The following is a 17,654-nucleotide window of genomic DNA, read 5'->3' as shown; positions in this document are numbered from 1 at the left end:
AATATGTCTACCAAAAAATTGAGTTATAAACTTACATTTTCCGTTTACACTCCGTTACCTAAACAATTAAATTTCAAATCTCATTTCTATTCACTTCACTCTTGAAACAAACCAATGAACTTTCGAACTTCTCTCAATTATCTACCCACAAAAAATAATAATGCAACCTAAAATTTCACAACTTATGAACGTAACACAGGATATTTACACAAAAAATATCTAAAGAGATTTTCCAACATTAATAAGCACAAACTGGATTTAATTATATTTATCGCATATTATTAAAATATTTTTTAAACGAGATGACACCACTTTTGCGACGAACCGACAATGTGAATGAAAGTGCTTGCTGTCAGCACTGTTAGGCTGTCACTGCTAGCGCCCATCTGATCTTTCTGCCAATGCCTTGTCCACAGAGTACAATGTCGCACATACTATATTTATGATAGGGAAGCTGTCTATGCCTTATTAAATGCTACTTTAAAAATGCGAACTATTATTTCGTCATTTTATTTCTCAAGAAATTACTTTATTTTTTAAATAAATTACTACATACACATTAATGATGATAACATTAATAAAAATGATAAATATTAAATAATAGATAATAAAGTAGTGCCAGCTATGGATTAAATGTAATAGTAATGTACACATCGATATTCCAGTATCGATATTATCATTTAAATCAATTTTTAAATACAACCATTTTTACATTTTTTATTTATTTTTATTATTTTGAGGAATGTTTTCTGTTTCTACAATTTCTAAAATTTTTAATTCAAGTTTTATTAATTTTAACAAGTCGAAGTTGGTCAAAAAGTTTACGTAGCGTAGATCATTTTTGAGGAATTATAATATTTTGAAAGCCAGACACCGAATATTATGTATTCAATACAGCGACCAACACAAATATAATCTGTGATTATCTGGTAAACGCTCAGGTATTTGGAATTCCAGATATAATTCATATATTAGAAAATAATAGTATATTAGTTTATACTTTGGTAATAGAGTATAGTCACGTTCTAATAATCATGCAAAACGCAAGATACGAAATGATCTTAGTTTAAGTAACCATATTATTTTGTCAGATATGTATGGAAAATCTCTAGTTTTTTCGAACATAGATAATAATAAACCACTAGTGTTATCAATAGGGATGGCGGATCTTTATCGAAATCGATTTTATTGCGATACATTTTGCAGCTGTAACGATAATTTTCTGAATTATTTGTGATTTATTCATAAGATTGATTCATTGCTTAATATCAATTAAAGAGCCTGTTTTTACTTACATGCGCACCTAAGACGATTATTCGTTGTCGTAATGCAATCTTACGAATTTTAACATAACAAACTACCATAAGATGAAAGTAAATACTAAAAAAAAATTAAAATACGCTTCAATTTGCACACATATTGAAGTATGACACCACTACAGAAAAACATTAACTTTTTAAATATCAGCGCGCTGTTTATCCCAACAGGGTGGGTAATTGAAATACATTCTAATCTGTTATATTTAATGATTTACAATATTAACGTAATAAAAAAGGTACAAAATAATATATGAAACAGGCTATAAAAATACTTATAATAAAATAGTTAAATATAATAAGCTTCATCCAAATTGTTGTCTCTTGGAAGAGTCCCCAAAACGCTGGCGACATTACCTCGCTAAATAGCAAAGCTAATTCTTTGCCCGAGGTAAGCGCCAGCCCTTTGGTCGTGGGTGCACTCGATCAAACGCCTTGAAAGGTGTTTAAAAAAAGATCGAGCGTCAGAACCCCACGGCCCCATCGTCTCTACACCAAACGGCAGAAATATATAGTCTCGACTGAGACTAGCATATTTCTGCAGTTTGCGTATTTCCGCATCGGTAGCCACAACACCAGCTGCCCTAGAAGATAGTTGAAGATGGGATGGTGCCATTGTGTCGACACACGTAGCATCCCACACAAGACACCTCCCATTCTTCCAAGGAATTAAAGTCAAGCCGTCAGGCCTCTTACCATCGTTATGTTATTATCCTGTTATTACATGCTCGAAGCGAAGTATAATTAAAAAAGTTCAAACAAAATCGATTCTTTAATTAATCGATCTAGTATCGCATCACTAGAGTTGTCAATCTGTCAATCTCTTAAATGTAATCGATAGTTCGAATAAATTCACGTCACTTCGGTGTTTTATTTATATTGAAAATTTTAAAATTTTCAATATTCTATAACATTAAAATAAACATATGATTTATGAAAAGTGAAAGAGGAATAATTTTAAAAATGATATTGTGAATATTGTGGAAGTTTTACCATTCACTAGACTTATGAAGACGCATTTGGCACACCTGATGTTTTCGAAGCGGCTAAGCTGGCTAAACAGCCTCAATAAATATAAAAATATGATTTTCGTCGGGGTAGCAGCTTTCTATTTAGGCTGCAGTGCTACTTTGTCCATCATGCAGATGGACTGTCAATGTACAGCCACAAAAATACAGAAGATGACGGAGAGGGTCGAATACCCCGTGATTGTTCTAAGCGGGCCAAATAATGAAGACAAACGAGACGCGATACGAGCGACTTGGGCTAAGCTTGCAAATAATATATTCGTTGAGAATGGAGAGACGCTTTTCAAGTGGAACTGCAATGGAACGAAGTCTATTTCAGAACTAAATATAATCAAAATCTACTTTATAATAGGTGCAGCAGGTTTGACCGATGTGCAACTGAGTAAGCTGACAGCAGAGCAAAAAAGACACAATGATGTAGTATTAATCGATAATTTGGAAGATAGTTACAAAAATTTGGCTCAAAAGATGCTACTTACCCTTACATGGGTGAATGAAAAGCTCTCTGGCTATAAATACTTGGTGAAATGTGATGACGATTCTTTTGTCAGAATTGATTTGATTGTGAAAGATTTAGAGGCATTTGGCCCAGACATGAGTGCACTGGAAATAAGCAAATATGTTACTTTTAAGGTAAAGGTAGTTAAATATTTTAAAGTAGTAAACTCCACTGACATAATGTTTGCAACATGTTCAAGGGTGTGGTGAGGTAGACGTATCAGAGGCCTCTGATATTGAATTCAACTTAGTTCTCAGTGGCCAAGCTCAGGTATCTAGAATTGATTGCAGACATCCAGCAGTAGCCACTTACCATAGCATGCTTGTGATCTATATCAATATTGTATAAAAAAATAGTAACAATAGCACAGTTAAATTTATAAACTTTCACAGAATATTTATAAATGAATGAAGGTGGTAGAACCCTTTTTGGTTCGACTCCGGCGGCACCACCGCCACACCTATTTCAACCTAATAACAGCAGTGTTAAGCTCTGCTGTATTCCGGTTTGAAGGGTGTGGTAAGAGAGACATACTTTTCCGAGGCGTTCCAGCTTAGTCCTCAGGGGCATATGTGTCCAACCTCAGGTAGGAATATCTAATCCTATCTGGGGTTGATTACAGATGTCCATGGGCGGCAGTAGCCACTTACCATCAGTTGGACTGCATGCTCGTCCGCTGCTCTTATATTATAAAAAAAAAAAAAAAAAAAAATATACATCACTGATCACAATCATGAATACTTAGTAAAAATCTAGATCAATTTTTAAATATAATACATAAATTCCTATTTTTCCAGTCTTTCCAGCACACTCAGCCCAACAACAAGAAACACAGGGGCTTGTATTGGGGTTACTTTGATGGGCGTGCCAGAGTGTATCAAAGTGGGAAATGGCAGGAGCAGGACTGGTTTTTGTGTGATACATATCTGCCCTATGCCCTCGGTGGAGCTTATGTTATATCCAGTGGTATTATTGACTATGTAGCTCTGAATGGTCAATATTACAGGTAATATCTTAATATTGTTTATTATAGTCTGCACATGTAAGACTGTATTGGCCGATGTACGGCTTGCTATAATATTTCAATATTGATATAGCTATGTAACATGAGTATTTTTAATTCACGAAAAATTTCTAAAGGCTAGAGCTTCATTTCTTGTAATAGGCTTTAGTAAATGAATATTAATTTTACATTTATACAATGTATCATTATTAATTTGTCCATATTTCCTAAATAATTCCAAAATGTCAATGTGTACTTGGCATTGCAATCTAAGATCCACACTATATAAACGAAAACTTCAGTTGTAAGTAATAAATATTTTATGAAATTAAATTATAATTGTTACAGCACTTACCGTTCCGAAGATGTATCAATGGGAGTATGGACAGCAGCGCTCGACAACATAAATAGGGTTCATGATATAAGATTCGACACTGAGTGGAAGTCTCGCGGGTGTGACGCACATATGCTTGTGCGCCATAAGCAGACACCCAAGGACATGTATGAAATGTATGATACCTTAGTTCACTCCCAAGGAAAAAGTCTATGTAAGAACGAAAGTACTGTTAGGAAATTCTATCACTACAATTGGGATGTGCTACCTTCAAAATGCTGTAAATAATGATCTTAGTTGAATTGTAGACAAATTCTAGTGGACATAATGAATATAACATGTTCAAGTAGCTCAAATTTATAAATTTAGAAACCATTTATGGATATATTTGTCCTGTATCGTGGATAAATTCTTAAAAAGTAGATTTCCTGAATGTATTTTATGAACATTTTTGGCATGAAATTTTGGAATATTAAGGGCTAAAAACCAGTAATGTTCTTGGTTTTGCAACAGGGTTCCCTCTCAATGACTTGAGAAGGCTTGGGATGTCTGGGACAGCTTTCATGGTGCATCAGAGTGACTGAGTGGTATTGTACTGATTATGAATGTAAGGTATAAGGTGTAGGCCAAAAATGTATTTTCTATGTATCATAGCATAAATGTTATAGTTATGATTCCTCTTAAATGACATTTTCCTCGCAAAAAAATGTGAATTTTGTATACTTAAATGCTGAATTTACCAGTTGAAGGCATTTTACTCATGCGGCAGTAGTTTTATTCTTCATATTTGCTACAGTAATGTAATTGTCTGTAGTTAATAGTTTTAAATATTTCAATATTTGATATTTCTTTTAGTGTATAGTATTAGTGATACTTAGTTGATATACAATTCTTAAGACATGAAGTGCAGCTATTTATCGAAACCCATATGCACAATATCAAACATTTGCTTGGTTAAGTTTTACTGTGAATATAAGTAAAAAGTAGTAATTTCTTCAAAACAAATCCTTCTCTTTTATTTGCTATTTATCATTGCTGACCAGGATGTTAGCTTTATAAGCGACACTGTACGATGGTGCAATGTTACAGGGCAAAGTATTTTAGCTATTCTTAATATTTCGCCACCCACACAGTTGCAAAATTAACTATTTTTATAATATTATGTATTAGAATGTGTTTCGTCTTAAACAATAAATGACGCTTATGTGTTTTAATGCTTGTAGTATATTTGTTTTCTACCTGCGGTGATAGATCAGCTCAGCAGTTGATTTTAATACATTTTGTCTTACCATCAATTGAAACATTCAATCAAATACGTATAAAAATTATGTTACTCATTTAAATAAATCATTCTTATAATAAATTCCAGATTTATAACTTTTGACTTAGTCAAATGTGATTAGTATAAGATTTAACAAGAATACACTCCATTAATTTATGTAAATTTTAAATTGTAACTAAAGATATTTTTTGACCTGATATTATTTTATTAAATGTGTTTTATTGAGTTATATGGTCACTGTATCATTCATATTAAATTGTGATTCAAGATTGTGTATTTATAATAAAATTCCTATCAATCAATTACAGTATTCATAATGTTTATACTCCAATGGTTTTTAACGAATGTTTTATATTATTTTATACTACTATTCTAGTCAAATGTATTTATTATTCGGAATGAATAAATCAAAGTTTAAGTTTGAAAAACCACGTCGTTTTATTATTTTCTTTAACACAACAAAAAATATTAAATTTAGGTATAAAACTCATAAATATGGTACGTATAATATACAAATACAAAATATTTTGTATGTCCGATTTTTCTGGCTTCCTACTGTGTTGTATAGTTTCTATAATATTCGCTTGCATATATTACATATACCCTATATAAATGATTACATAATGTCAAGTTTTATTAATTAGAAAACAGAAAAAAAAATACTTTGCACAATTAAATTTAAACAAATAACTAATAATCTAAGTACATAAACTTAAAGCAAAGAAATGAAATTAAATAGTGAATATGTTAGAACATTTTTATCAGTGTCCATTTCTATAATAGAAATTATATTAACGTTAGAAGCAAAGTCTATGTATAAATCAAAATTGATTTAATTAAATTTCAAAAATACTTAAAAATAAGAACACGACGCGTAATCCATACAACCGCAACAAGAGTCAATCATCCTAAAAGGCACGAAGAAAATACTAAGCGTTACCAAATGCGTTTACGGCCTAAAACAAACAACATTGTATGATGCTACATATAATAGAATTCTTATATATATTAACAATTACGAAATTTAAGAGGTACATTTAAACACTTATTAGATTATGTGTAATGTGCATTCAATGAAATAGCGTCAGCGACATCAGTCTCATCGATACTCTAATTTTTTTCGCAGTAACATAATATTTAATACATAAAAATAAAACAAAAAAAATCACAAACCCTATTCAGCATAATAAATGTATGTGCAAACCTAAGACTTAATTCATTAGGCGATAAGATTATAGTAATGTATAATGTGTGTAAGGAACCGATGGCAATACAATTTTATGAGGTCGGTACCACATTGTGGAACAAAAAACTACAAGATAATATTAATCGACAGCGCCTTTGTCGGCAATATCAAATATCGTGTCGGTGTAATCAATAAACGCTCTGAAAGAATAAGAAATTGATAGTAAGTTAGAAATTACTCTAGTGTATTTGTAGATCTTTGAGCAATGCGCCTTCTACAGATTCACTACGTCTAATATTCATATTGAAGATGGAGTGTATACAGATATTACGTACTGCAATGTTTACTATACATTCGCGTTAGTATCTTTGACTAAATTTTATTTCAAATAGTGGTTTTGACAAAAAAAATACATTATTTAGTTGAAAATATTTGTGCGTAAAAAATAAAACTTTACCGAACATTCATAGCTCTAATTATATTACTTATAGTACTGTTCAGGATGCTACGAACATGCACAGGCATTATATATTGGTGGGTTCCATTTTCAATAACAGGAGAGTCCCTATATGTATAACCTAACAGTTTGGGAATGAAAACCTTTAACTCAATTATCCCCAATATAGTTGTATCTTAGTGTGTAAGTCTATTTCAAGCACATTGCTCAAACTCATAATAGCGTGGTAGCTTATGCTCCGTTGTAGTGATCTTTATAAGCCTAATATCACAATAATAGAGGATTCAGCTGTGAAGATCTTAGTGAGGACTCTTTATTTTCACGTTCATGTACGTCTGATTGTTTTGAAAGGTTGTCCTGGATAACTCTTCTTTGAAGTAATCTATCGTCCTCTGAAGCCCGTCGTGTAAGGAAATCTGAAAAAAATACTTCATTAAGACTGTAAAATGTACTAATATATAAAATTTTATCATTTGTCGATGTTTTAAAAATAATCGTCATCTTATCTTAAGCTTGCTAGCTCTCTTTAAATTATTTATCTATGCAGATGTATACAATGCAGAGGATATAAATAGTTCCACCGAAAACACTATGAACTTACACTTAATCTTTATCTTTAACAATATAATATGATTTATAATTAATACACAGTACAACGTTCCACCGAGCACCTGGAGCGCGTGCGTATCAGTTAGAGGCTTCGATCGAACTGCCAGTAAAACTAGCTCCTCCAGTGCTCGGTGTTACGTGATGATGTCATATTGGTTCGATAATCGTTAAGAAAGGTTAGTGGTAGAAAATTTGTGACTTCTATGACGTCCGTCAAGCCATTTGAGCATATCAAAATGACATCACAATTTAAACCTTGTTTTATAATTTTGGTAATGTTAGATTTCCCACGAGGCTAGATACCTAAAGAGCGGTGATGTTCCAACAGTATCAATTCAGAACTTGTATAGAACATATTGATCAAACTTTGATAGCGTGATTCAGAAATACTAGTAGCGCCATCTCTTGAGAAGTTTCGAAAAGTAACACCAACATTTTACAAGAGAGTGTAGGTACGTATGTATAGTCCACGTAAAACTGCTAGTCCGCTCTGAATATAGAAATGAATCGCGTCGCCATAGCAAATTTTATGACTACACCTGCTCGCAACAACTTCAAAGCGGACTAGCTGTTTGGCAATAACCATAAGTATAATGCCCTCCAGTTTTATCTTATATATAAAATTCTCGTGTCACAATGTTAGTTACCGTACTCCTCCTAAACTGCTTTACCGATTTTCACCAAATTTTATATGCATATTCAGTAGGTCTGAGAATCGGCTACTATCTACTTTTCATACGCCTAAGTGATAAGAGTTGTTCACCTTAACATTTTGTTATTTATATGGCAACACAACGTTTGCCAGGTCAGCTAGTATATTTTTAAAAATATGTTTATACTAACTAAATACCTTAGGAGACCATCCCAGATGTTTCTCAGCGATGGCGATGTCCGGGCGGCGGCGCTGCGGGTCGTCCTCGACGGCGGCGCCCGTCGCCACCGTGCTGCGGCAGCCGGGGACCAGGTTCTTTATTATTACGGCAAATTCTGGAACAAAAACCATCGAATATATTGGTCGAAATAGGGAAACGTTCATTGAGGTTGTGAGTGAGCCACTTCCATGTTTTTAAATAGGCCTCAGTTTTACTTTTAGGGTTCCGCTTAGGGTAAAAACGGAATCTTATTACTAAGCTTTTGCATTCTGTCCGTCTGTCACAGGGTTCTATCTCTTGCTATATAATGTAACAGCGAGATTACACATGATCTGCATTGGCGTATGAAACGTTGGCCAATGCAGGCGATGTGTAGTCTTTAAACCATTTCATCGCACACACAGCGTGTGTGGCGTACACATAATGCGAAGGTGTTCGTCCAAGAAGCAGAGACGGAGCTCAAAAATATTTACTACGCGTATATACTAAACCAAACTTCATTAATACGTAATGCTAAGACCCATCGTTAATATTTAAAATTTAAGAACAAGTCAAAACTAAGATCATAGGGTATTACTGTTATGTTTTTAAACAAACCTTCTATAGTGTGCTCCACTGGGTTCCCGATATTAACAGGTAATGTGTAGCTGGACTCCATGAGCGCGAGCAACCCATCCACAAGGTCCGACACGTAGCAGAATGACCGTGTTTGTTTGCCATTACCATATACCTAGAAATATAATAGTTATGTAATTATTCAGTACTTACCTACAGATAGTCAGTCAGCGCCAAACTGCTAGTCCGCTCTGAAGTTATTGCGAGCAGGTGTAGTCATACAATTTGCTATGGCGACGCGATTCATTTCTATATTCAGAGCGGACTAGCAGTTTCGCGTGGACTATACCTACTTAATATACGCTTTTTTGTAACAAAAGTTTAAGTTTTCGATCCGAAAGTATAATGAAAAAATATTGTAACTGACAATTTGTAAGTGCCTCCGAAGGCCTATACAAAATAAATACATTTAATTTCATGAGCTGACAAAGTTCTTTAGTCGCTTTGTAAGTATTTCTGTATAAATTCATGAAAATGAATGTTGCTAGCGTTTGACATTATGTAGATGACCTTAATAAAACACTTCCACTTATTATTGTCATTGTTATTTATTTGTTTGTGATTTTAATGACAGCTGTGTTCTTGTTTGAAAGTAATATTGTTGTATTTATGATATTTATTTTCCTACCGAATCCGAATACCACTTCAAACGCATTATTAAATCATTATTCTTTAAGTGCGGCGACCTAATTCAGATAGCTTATCAATATCGTATTTTGAACTGTACATAGACCTATTTACAGTCCAAAAATGATATTACAAGCGACCAGAATAGGATGGCCGACTTTACAGGGCTTAGCTAAATAATAATATTTAGTTAACCTCTGGAAGTTCACGCAAACCGTGATTGTAAGAAGGAAGAAGCACAAACCGTGATCGTAAGATTCTGTAGTGCTTGCATGATGAAGTTTGAGACCACTCTTCCATCCGACACGTGCATCCTTGGACCGTACGTGTTAAAGATCCTCGCCACTCTCACCGACACATTCTCTTGTTTAGCGTATGAGTACGCTAGAGTCTCCGCTACTCTTTTACCTTCGTCGTAACATGCTCGCGGTCCTAGGGGAATAGAAATTGATTTGATTTTAGGGTAATAGATTGACTGACAGTTTTAATTTTAATAGTAATATTGTTGTTTATAATTTGCTGTATACTAGAGGTTGAGCTTAAGTTTGCAGCTAGTTAAGAAAAGTTAATATATGACTACTTAAGTTATTATAATATGTATAACATTGTTATTATATAAAGTAAATAAATATATAATTTAAGAGTTGTTTCTTTAATTACGAACTAATTCCATATATCTACAACGGGAGTTTAATATCACTTCTAATTTGAAACTAAAAGAAAATATTATACGACAAACATCTGCAAAATGTATTACAAACGAGCGAAAAAAATATTTTTTAATGTTTTAAATAATATGTGCACTGACCTATAGGGTTGACGTGTCCCCAGTAAGATTCGGGCTGCGGATGAACCATCGGGTCTCCGTACACTTCTGAAGTACTTGCTATTAAGATCTTCGCTCCTACACGTCTCGCCAAACCTGGAAATAATATTACTTTGTTATATAAATTTATGTAATCCTTTCTCTCAGCGATTTCGTCCAGTGATAGTTCAGTTCAATCGTTTCGATATCATATGCCTTTCTTTATATGGAAAGTGACATAGGCAGACAACTTGCCAGAGATTTTGGACGAAACACAGTAGCGCTTAACACTGCTGCTGTAATGCTGAAGTACGTGGGATGGGGATGCGGACCTAATCGAACCATGAAGGACATCACTTAAATTAAAATTTAAAGGAGCAGACTTTTAAAGGTCTAGCTTTAAAATTTGTTAGCATAATAAGAAATGAGAACAAATGAAACGCTGTTACGAAGGTTGATTTATTGTAACGAAAAATCGAATATTTTTGACTGTTATTGTGAATTCTAGTTGTCTCGGTACATGTCTAAACTATTTCACGGCAATTATATATAATGAAAACTTCACGGCGTTGAAAATTGCGTATGTTGTATAAAATATGAACATGTTTTGCTCCACAGTTATGATAATCATGACATTATACAGTAACATACATACGTTATTTGCATATATTTAAATATCGTACAAAAATAACGATAGTTTAAGAAATATGTCGGTCTTTATTGGATCTCACTACAGACCAAATACATCCTTGAAGAAACAGAATTGTCTTCAGATTTCAGAGTGGCACAATTCATATTATTTCTGAAGAAGCGGATTTCTTGTATCGAGGGACTCAATTACTGAAGTCTTTTTTGTATTTTTAGTTTAAATTAATTATTACACATTCAATAACACCTAGTCTATACACAGAGCTCTAGTCAATTGACTACCATTTTATTATAGGGTTATAAATGTGACTGTTATGTTTTAAATTATTTAAAATATTTCGAAAGACTTACCTAGCATATTAATTGTGCCTAAAGTGTTAGTTTTAATTGTTTTGACTGGATTTTGCATATAATGAGGTGGGCTTGCTGGACTAGCTAAGTGGTATATTTCGTCAGCCTGAAAATTAAGAGAAAAATATTATTATGTTATAAGTGTAATACATTTATGTGTGGTCATTAAAAAGGTAAAACAAAGTACTAAATATTATAAAAATCTAGCGACTCAAGATTGTAGCCACATTGTTGTTAAGTTAGTGGGAAAACTCGTGATTTTCGTATGTCGCCACAATGTAAAAATAAATTCATATTAAAAAAGCGTTTTTTATATTTTTCTTGGTGCTTAAAAACTTAATCCACATCTTAGGGAGTCCGCCATATTGGATATAGACGTCACTAATCACTAATCATGCATTATCATCCAAACCATATAGGTATGTAAGTAGAATTTCAGCTTAATGAGTTGGGGTTAACTGTTTTAAAAATAATATTCAGTTGCAAGTTTGTATGTTATGTAAATTTATTTAATATAAAGTCGTATTGAACATTGAAGGCAAGTTATATAAAAGCTGTTGAAAAATACTTGGCGCTATTTACATACCTCAACATACAGAGGGTTGACAATATCGTGATGTATCATTTCGAAGTTGCGATGGCCGAACCAGTGTTCAACGTTACGTTTGCGGCCCGTGAAGAAGTTGTCCACCACGATGACTTCGTGACCCTGCACCATCAGGATATCAACCAAGTGGGACCCCACAAAACCAGCGCCACCAGTCACCTAAAAGTTATTTCATTATTACATATAATGATATAATCTAAGAAAAAGCTATATAAAAATTCATCATCAGCCCATTACTGTCCCAGCAGTGGGAGAATAAGGGGTTGATGATTGCACAGATCTCCTCTCAGTCTGCTGTGCTGGAAAACTGTGTACTGGGTAGGCTTCACATACCTTCGAAAACTTTATTTTTATAATAAAACCTAACTATGTTGAAAATTACAATATTTGTGTTACTTCTTAAAGTAATTCCATTTCCATATTAAACTTAAAACAAGCAAGTCATGTTCATATTTTTAATTAATTATTTTTAATTTTAATACATTGTATTTAATTGCTAAGGCATAATAAAATTCATTATGTTCTTATAAAAAAAACTACTCGTATAAGGTTGCGAATTGAATAACAAAACCTAGATTACAATGAAAATGTTTTCCTGATACAATAAATAAAAATTAAATAAGTGCAATCAGAGGGACATAATGATTTTTATTGTAGGCACTTTATTTAATGTTCATTCGTCTTTTACAATAACATGAAAGAACAAATGCAATATCCTTTATCAACACTTACTGTTATCTTTGGTTACTTTGGTTAGTAACAAAGTAACTATTGCTGTATAGATACAGAACACCAAACATGCAATGTTATAAAGTGAATGCACTTAGGATCATCACTTATTACAAAGATAAAAATGTAAAAGGTTTCTATGATGATGTATTCTACTTGTTAATTATTGGTTAATTACATTTTACATATCACTACCTTAATTCGCAAACCAGCCAACTCCACTTTTTTTCAAAATGTTTTTTTTATTTATTTTGATAATAAATGGCGTTAAACAAAATCAAAATAGGTAAATAAAAAAAATATTGTGAAAAAAATAGAGTTGGCTGGCTTGCAAATTAAGGTATTGATAAGATGAGAGACTGAAATTTGTCCAATCACTATTACACAGAAATATTTCCTTATTGTGCTATACTTGTAGTAGTTACCTATATTATTATTCCATTGCAAATGCTTCCTAGTTTTTGAGCATTGTGACGAAAGTTTACAAAATCTGTAAGACTTCTGCAAAACAGGTTGATTCTATGGTATCATAGTGTCTTCGACATAATAGTAAATATGTATGTTGTTTTACATAATTTACTAACAATATTTCTACCACTGCAACTATTTCCATATAATGAAGATATAATTTATCTATATTATTCTGGCCAGTAATAACAATTATAATTATTACTGTGAATTACAGATGGCCTGCGGTCCAGTTAGTGGTTAAATTAGGTTTTCACTTGACAAGAAACTGAAGCTTCATCTTTCATGTAAACAACATATTAAAATGACACCCAAAATTATAAATGTCGCTACAGTTTTTTTTTAAATATATCCATGTGCCCACAACACCCTCAATTAAGAAAATTCTCATGTATTAGTGTGTGGAGGATGTATTACATATTGTTGAGTATTTTCTAAAGTACAGGAAGACTACATTCATGAAAGTGAATGGGTGGAGTGATGCAATGAGTAGATTGCATACAATACAACTGTAAGATTAGTTCATAAACATACCAGTATCCGTTTCCTTTCCTTGTATCCTAAATACTTGACATCGGGGTATTTCTGTGGTATCCTGCCTTCAAGGATCGCTATCTTCTTCTCCAGAAGCTCAATCCGAGCCTTCGCTAGCTTCAACTCCTGTTTTGTACTATCATCATTACTAGACTCCATTTTTAACTTTTCCCGTTGGACATAGTCATCCATCTTTGGTATTTGGTTGAAGTCCCTATGAGCTATGTCCAGGAAACCATCATCTTTTCTTTGGTGCAGACTCTCTATGCTATTTATAACTTTGTCTTCCCTAAATAGAAGAAATAAAAAAATAACTGAAAGAAAAACAATAGTTTTATTTCGAAGCGGAAACATTTAGTCTCAAGTTGTTGGAAAAGTAGCGCTTAAAGTAATGGGAATATTATCTTAATATTTGTTCTGTTAAATGTGTTAAAATCAAAGCAAATCTTTAATAAACCTGTATTGATTAAGCTAAAGTTGTTAAACTAGTTATGTTGCATACTCACGTAGAGCCAAAATACATAAAAAGGTCACTGTTTTTCTAAATTTAATGCATTGTCTTATCATGTCTGATAATCGCGGCTATATTCTGCTTACATGTCGTATTTTAAATAAATTTATAACTGGCAATAAATGGCACTGAGTAAATAAAAATCTTTTTCTCAAAATATTTACATAAATTATTCAGAAAAGACTGTCACATTACGAGCAACCACTCGAAACATTGCTGTTCAAGTTGATTTCTGTTTTACATTCATTTTACGTTTACATGACATTGTGCTGAAGGTGTCAAATTGTCATTGTTGTATAGTTTAGTTGTCAATTCTGTCACTATGAAGTTTTCTAAATGTTACTAGAAGTAAATAATATATTTTTCTTATCCAAAATAATTACAATATTCTACCAAAATATATCTCTAATATAGTAGCTTACTACAACCAAACTGTTATTATGATTGTGTTGTTGCTGTTTTATATAGTTTTTGTTATTATATAGAAATTTAGTAGAGTAATTTTTTTCGAAAGAAAAAATCAGGTCAATGTGACCATGGAAAAATAAAAAAAATAAAAAAAAATTTAACTTTGTTTTTTTGTCTTAAGAATGTATCATTGTCTATACCCTATTTATTGTCTTCCCTTGATCCTGATATACATAAAATTTTGGCATTATTTATTATGAAAAATGATATTAAAATTTGATATTTATATACCTACCTTTAATATTTATATCCGTATCTGTATGTTAATTTATATTCAAAATACTGTACTGATCCTTCCTTATCCAAATTCATCCGGTTTTTATATTTCTAATCCTCGTTTCCCCGTTTTTATGTGTCATAAAAAAAAAACTTGAGCCCGAAGAGTATAGCAGTCCATTGAGTCTGTTAACAGTATATTATTTTAAACGTTTAAATAATAAAATTTGGATAAGTATGAGTCAGTTTTGTCCGTCCTAAAAATCTGGAAGTAAGAATAAACGAAAACAATTTCTAAGTAATTGTAACACAAATGATAATATTTAGGAGTGTGGGTTCAGCGGTTTCAGCTGTGCGTTGATGTCTGGCACAATTAGTACCCAGACGATTTTATACTTAAAGAAGATGAATTACTAGTACAGAATCTTACAACGCGAATTCGTGTCGACCTTCGTCGGATTTTTTATTACCTAACTGAGTTTTATTGATATCATTGGATCTGTATATGAAAAACTTACCTAAACTAGCTTTATACTCAGTATTCACGACCACCGGCTTGTTATGAAGGCAAGCTGATGTGACAGTTTTAAAACAATAAAATTATTAGATATAGATCAGTTTTTAATCTAAAGTGATTATTTATCGGAAATAATTGTATGTGTAACGACGATAATAATCTACAAGATCATGTAGTTGATACGAGGAATATGCTATTAATGATACTTTATAAAAATATTTGGACAATGCAAGTGTTTTGTTTTAAGATAGTAAAATAATCTAGTGACAATGTACCTTAATAATCCCAATATGTAGCACATAGGTTTCTACCGTGCGTTATGTGGTGTAATGCTCTATGGTTTACCGCTTACATGCAGCCCTTAAACCTTGTCCGTAATTCTTGCGTCTCAAGGTAATTAAGGACAAGGTTTTTGTGGCGCACTCATACGGCAGAAAGAATTGTAGTTCATTTTCCAGAATTTTTGTTTACGGATAATGGTACTTAAAATAAAACAAAGCTTCGAAGAAATGAGTTCTGTCCTCCAAAATTATAAAAACATTTTGTAAAAAAGATATAGGTATATTTAACTAAAACGCTTATAACTACCTACTTATTATCGAATTGATTTACAAAAGTTTTAGAATAAAGAAAATACACGTTAAGTTTAACACAGAAGCACTTAATAATTTTAGTTGGGTGCCGCTAGAAGTTGGGTGACATTCACGCATGCGGACTGGCACGTCAGGCTGATCAGCGAATAAGCCATCAATTCCTGTTTCTATAAACGCTCTAAGCTCGCCGCTGTAATCCCCAATCCCTGAAACCGTACTGTCTACACCTTGAAATTCGGCAGGAAGGTAGGGGTTCTCAGCGCGGAATGTGTAAGGGTGTACTAGCAAACCGGCATCGTGAGCGTCTCGTACAAAACTCGTCGGGGTCCCTAGTGTATTGTTTTCATCGCGTGGAATGATATATCCTTTTTCTGGACCAACGGCATGGGCATAGGTTGCGATTTCCTTTAGGCCTTCTGCGGTAGCCATGTTGCCATATGTAAGGCCTGTTGCTAGAACTATTTGATCGTAAGGTTGGCCTGCCCTGCTCCCAAAAAGTTGAATCAAACGTAAATTAGTTATTTGTTTTAGTTGTTTTAAATTAGAAACTTCAAATGATTGGATAAAAGCATGGTCCTCTATATTTCTGTAGCCATTCCTATGAAAGATGTCAACGACGGGCTGTTCCATCGCTAACCCTATTTGTTGAAAATATGTGCCATGCTTAAGTTCAGGGTAAATACCGATTTTTCGATTTTCACTCACTTCCATAGCTTTGACTAAATCGATGATTTCCTGAAACGTAGGGATGTCAAATGCTTCATCCATGCGAGCATTGCCAGGTCTTATAATTGGAATACGTTCTACAGCTCTTAATGTCTTCAGTTCTTCAAGGGTGAAATCCTCTGTAAACCAACCGCTAACTCGTCTACCATCAACAATTTTATTGCTGTAACGATTTGCAAACTCAGGTCTTTTAGCGACATCAGTAGACAACGTTAATTCGTTTTCATGTCTTGCGACCAAATGTCCATCTTTCGTCATCACAAGGTCAGGTTCCACATAATCACTTCCCATTGTTATGGATAAAGCGTATGCACCAGATGTATGCTCAGGTACATATCCGCTAGCACCTCGGTGAGCGATCACTATTGGCTTGCAACTGTCAGGATTCCATCTAGTTGGGTTTTCTGAAGCGCATGTTGCGAAACCCAGAAAAACACTTAAACTGATCACAAGAGAACGACAAGTAAATATACGTGTAACCATCGTAAAATCGTTAGCAACTTTAATGGCAAATTGTGAAAGATATTATAATTATCTTATTTAGTTTTACAACTCTAAATTATCTCTCGCTTCTTGATAGGTACATGTTTTCCGCAATTTTATTTCTTACATCTTATCTGTTATATCTGATTGTAAATAGAGTTGTAAATCTT

General features: G+C 33.1%; 3 protein-coding genes across 6 annotated transcripts in view; 1 reads left to right on the top strand and 2 right to left on the bottom strand.

Annotated features, from left to right (window-relative positions):
• Positions 1-14,807, bottom strand: part of LOC140747417 (probable multidrug resistance-associated protein lethal(2)03659) — a 61,227-nt gene extending 46,420 nt beyond the window's left edge. For 2 of the 3 annotated variants that reach the window (XM_073079852.1, XM_073079853.1), the window contains exon 1: positions 36-381. Coding sequence is in view for 1 of the 3 variants with exons in the window: in XM_073079854.1 (XP_072935955.1) it covers positions 7,460-7,521; positions 8,565-8,701; positions 9,184-9,316; positions 10,073-10,260; positions 10,637-10,750; positions 11,633-11,738; positions 12,219-12,398; positions 13,971-14,284; positions 14,477-14,537 (1,295 nt within the window). In the remaining 2 variants the exon portion in view is untranslated. Of the gene's footprint in view, positions 1-35; positions 382-7,459; positions 7,522-8,564; positions 8,702-9,183; positions 9,317-10,072; positions 10,261-10,636; positions 10,751-11,632; positions 11,739-12,218; positions 12,399-13,970; positions 14,285-14,476 lie in introns of those variants that run through there. The other variant, XM_073079854.1, reaches the window with a different exon arrangement.
• Positions 2,136-5,394, top strand: beta3GalTII (beta-1,3-galactosyltransferase 6). 2 transcript variants are annotated; one of them, XM_073079861.1, is made up of 3 exons: positions 2,136-2,977; positions 3,650-3,849; positions 4,195-5,394. In XM_073079861.1, the coding sequence occupies exons 1-3, from the start codon at positions 2,324-2,326 to the stop codon at positions 4,466-4,468; spliced, it is 1,128 nt and encodes a 375-aa protein (XP_072935962.1). In that variant the 5' UTR covers positions 2,136-2,323; the 3' UTR covers positions 4,469-5,394. The 2 variants fall into 2 exon arrangements, with proteins under 2 accessions (XP_072935962.1, XP_072935961.1); XM_073079860.1 differs by having other exon boundaries at positions 2,139-2,977; positions 3,641-3,849.
• A 276-nt stretch (positions 14,808-15,083) lies between the features above and the next one.
• On the bottom strand, positions 15,084-17,484 carry LOC140747418 (glycerophosphodiester phosphodiesterase, periplasmic-like). The gene has a single exon (XM_073079855.1). The coding sequence runs from the start codon at positions 17,482-17,484 to the stop codon at positions 16,291-16,293; it is 1,194 nt and encodes a 397-aa protein (XP_072935956.1). The 3' UTR covers positions 15,084-16,290.
• Between the last annotated feature and the right edge of the window lie 170 nt (positions 17,485-17,654).

This window comes from Epargyreus clarus, unplaced genomic scaffold (genome assembly GCF_041222505.1).
Source record: "Epargyreus clarus isolate Ecla_fem2 unplaced genomic scaffold, WU_Ecla_fem_2.2 ptg000014l, whole genome shotgun sequence".
NCBI classification, from domain to species: domain Eukaryota; kingdom Metazoa; phylum Arthropoda; class Insecta; order Lepidoptera; family Hesperiidae; genus Epargyreus; species Epargyreus clarus.
Note: the sequence above shows the minus strand (reverse complement) of the source record. Positions and strands in the feature narration are given on the sequence as shown.